Source organism: Montipora foliosa, unplaced genomic scaffold (assembly GCF_036669935.1).
Source record: "Montipora foliosa isolate CH-2021 unplaced genomic scaffold, ASM3666993v2 scaffold_457, whole genome shotgun sequence".
In the NCBI taxonomy this organism is placed as follows: domain Eukaryota; kingdom Metazoa; phylum Cnidaria; class Anthozoa; order Scleractinia; family Acroporidae; genus Montipora; species Montipora foliosa.
The window spans coordinates 122,501-125,000 of record NW_027179764.1 but is presented as its reverse complement, the minus strand read 5'-3'; the positions used below and the strand labels follow the sequence as shown (position 1 = coordinate 125,000).

The following is a 2,500-nucleotide window of genomic DNA, read 5'->3' as shown; positions in this document are numbered from 1 at the left end:
GCCACACGACCTTGGCGGCATGATGTAAGTGGCCAATGAGGGACTCCAGTTCGCGCCGAGTACACCAGCGACGATTCCGCCACGACTGCAGCAGCACCTGTAAAGCAAGGAGCTTGTCCGAGGGGAGGCAGGCCACCTGAGCCACTGAGTCTAACTCAATGCCCAAAACAACTAAACGCGTGGACGGGCCAATGCACTTATCCGGGTGGAGTGGAAGTCCTAAGGAGCGGCAAACAGCTATGGAAGTGGCTAAGTTCTCAGCACATTGGTTAGTATCCGGCAGTACTGCAGTAATAAAATCGTCTAAATAATGTAACAGCGCAGAAACATTGTGTGTATGTAGGAGAATCCACTCCACCATGTCCGCCACAGAATTGAAAATATAAGGAGCAGAGCGGAGGCCAAATGGTAACGCTAAATCAACATAATAGTGCTTCCGCCATTATCATACCCAAGAGATATCGATCAGATGAATGGACAGCTATGTTGCGGTAGGCTGCCTCAACATCGAATTTAGCAATCAGGGCACCTAAGCCATAGCTTGAGATCATACGAATGATCTGATCAACCGTGATGTATTGCATGGTAAACTCGTCAGGGTCAATGCCATCATTAACACTTAGCCCACCGGGGGATGACAGGTCCACTATGAGCCTCCACTTGCCTGGTTGACCCTTTTTAGGGATAACTCCAAAGCTGCTAACGTGCAAATGAGGGAAAGGTGGGGAGGAAAAAGGTCCTGCAACCCTCCCAAGGGAGACCTCGTTAGCCAAGTAGCGGTCAATGACCTCGGAGTGTTGATTAGCAGAGGCCTTGTTTGACTTAGCTGATTTTAATTTCTTGGAATGCTGAAATCCCAGGCGAAAGCCATTCCTGAGGCCGTCCAAGACAAAGGCGACAAGATGTTGGTCCGGATGTTGGGACAACTTGGCAGCGAACACTTCAGGCTTTAGAGGGCTAACCACGGACACCGGGGGCAAGGGGTTGGAGACTGGAAGGAAACAGAATGAGAGATGGTAATTCCCCGCTAACGACCCTACCCCCCCCCCCCCCCCCCCCCTCCTGAAGTAAGGGCAGCAACACAGCAACAGTGAGAAAAGTTTAATTCAACAAGCCCAGAGCACAACAGGGGCAAGCAAAGAAAACCGTGAAAAATTCTAATAAAACTGAACAATCGATAAAGCATGCAGTATAAAGAAGTCTGCCTGCCATAAGGTGAAAAACTCAATACAAAAAAGACATGAACTAGAACGAAACGAAAGGCCACGAATAAGGCGCGAGGAAAAAAAAAAAAAAACGACTAACTACATAATGAACAAAGTACGCGCAACATGTTCTAAAGTTCTGAGAAGGGGAAAACTTCTTGGAGCCAATCGTTACTGACGCCGTGCTTTTTGGCCAGCTGAGGCACTAAATGCCGGAGACCGAGATCTGCGCCTGACAGAACTCTCCTGCTTACGTTCTGGTCTAGAACTGCATGATACGGAACGATGGGCGCCGCCACACGTGCTGCAACGATGATAATAGCGGCAAATCGTATAAGGGGCGGTGCACCTTCCCTTGTTCCAGGACATACAAGGGATCCTCGAAGAGCTGGAACCCACTGGTTCAGAGGAATCCGGCGACGTGCCGAGGTTGGGGCTGCGAGGAGAAGCACCACCGGCGTGAAAAGTGAAGAGCTGTGCATTCATGGTCGACCAATCGGCCAACCGAGTCGCCGCAGCGTGTTCGCGAAAAGCTTTATCGTAAGCAAGCCAAACCCGTCCGCTAAACTGGCGAGAAATCCGCAAGATTAATAACTTGTACAACGTTAAATCTTTCCAACGATGAGGGAAAAACGACGTTAGGACAAGCGAGTACACCGTGAAGGCTTCCGTCCAAGTGGTGATATCCTCGATACGCCGACGAGGTTTCTTCGGGGGAGCTGATAAAACCAAACGCCCATCGAGCATTAACTGAGGCTCGGTCTCTGAGCTGACCAAATTCGCCGCTAAAAGTTCCGACAAGTCAACGAATTTTCCGCCACGGATTTGCGTAACGAGCTTGGCAGGAACGGGAGAGTAGCCCGGGCCCACGACGAACGGCTGATCCGCCAACGAGTTCACAATAGACAGCGGTGCAATGGATGGCGGCAATTGAGCAGAAACGCCACTTAAAGCCTGCCCCGAAGACGAGACGATTGCCGGGACCGGAGCGTTAAAAGTAGATACAAAAGTAGGTACGACAAGAGGAGAAAGCCTACCTGAGGTCGACGAGCTTGAAAGGGAAGGCGGAAAGCCCGTTCCAGCGGCGAAAAACGTCGAAGCTAAACCGCCCAACGATGCAGATGACGAACTGGCGCCAGGACAGGAGACGGGATCCGCAATCGCTGGTCCTGGTTGCCTTTGCAAAGCTTGAACAGCCGACTGAACAGCCTGATTAATGAGAGACACCAGATCAGGTGAAAGAACAGCAGTTGAGGCCGTCGGAAGTGGATTTGCCGAAGCCGGAACGCTCACCA

The 2,500-nt window shown here is 51.1% G+C and overlaps 2 protein-coding genes across 6 annotated transcripts in view; both read right to left on the bottom strand.

Annotated features, from left to right (window-relative positions):
• The window catches only part of LOC137989370 (uncharacterized), a 3,437-nt gene extending 3,076 nt beyond the window's left edge, over positions 1 to 361 (bottom strand). The window contains exon 1 of the mRNA XM_068835186.1: positions 1 to 361. This exon is cut by the window's left edge and continues 350 nt beyond it. Within this exon, the coding sequence (XP_068691287.1) occupies positions 1 to 361 (361 nt within the window).
• The window catches only part of LOC137989374 (lactadherin-like), a 34,603-nt gene that overhangs the window by 27,140 nt on the left and 4,963 nt on the right, over positions 1 to 2,500 (bottom strand). The window lies entirely within an intron of this gene.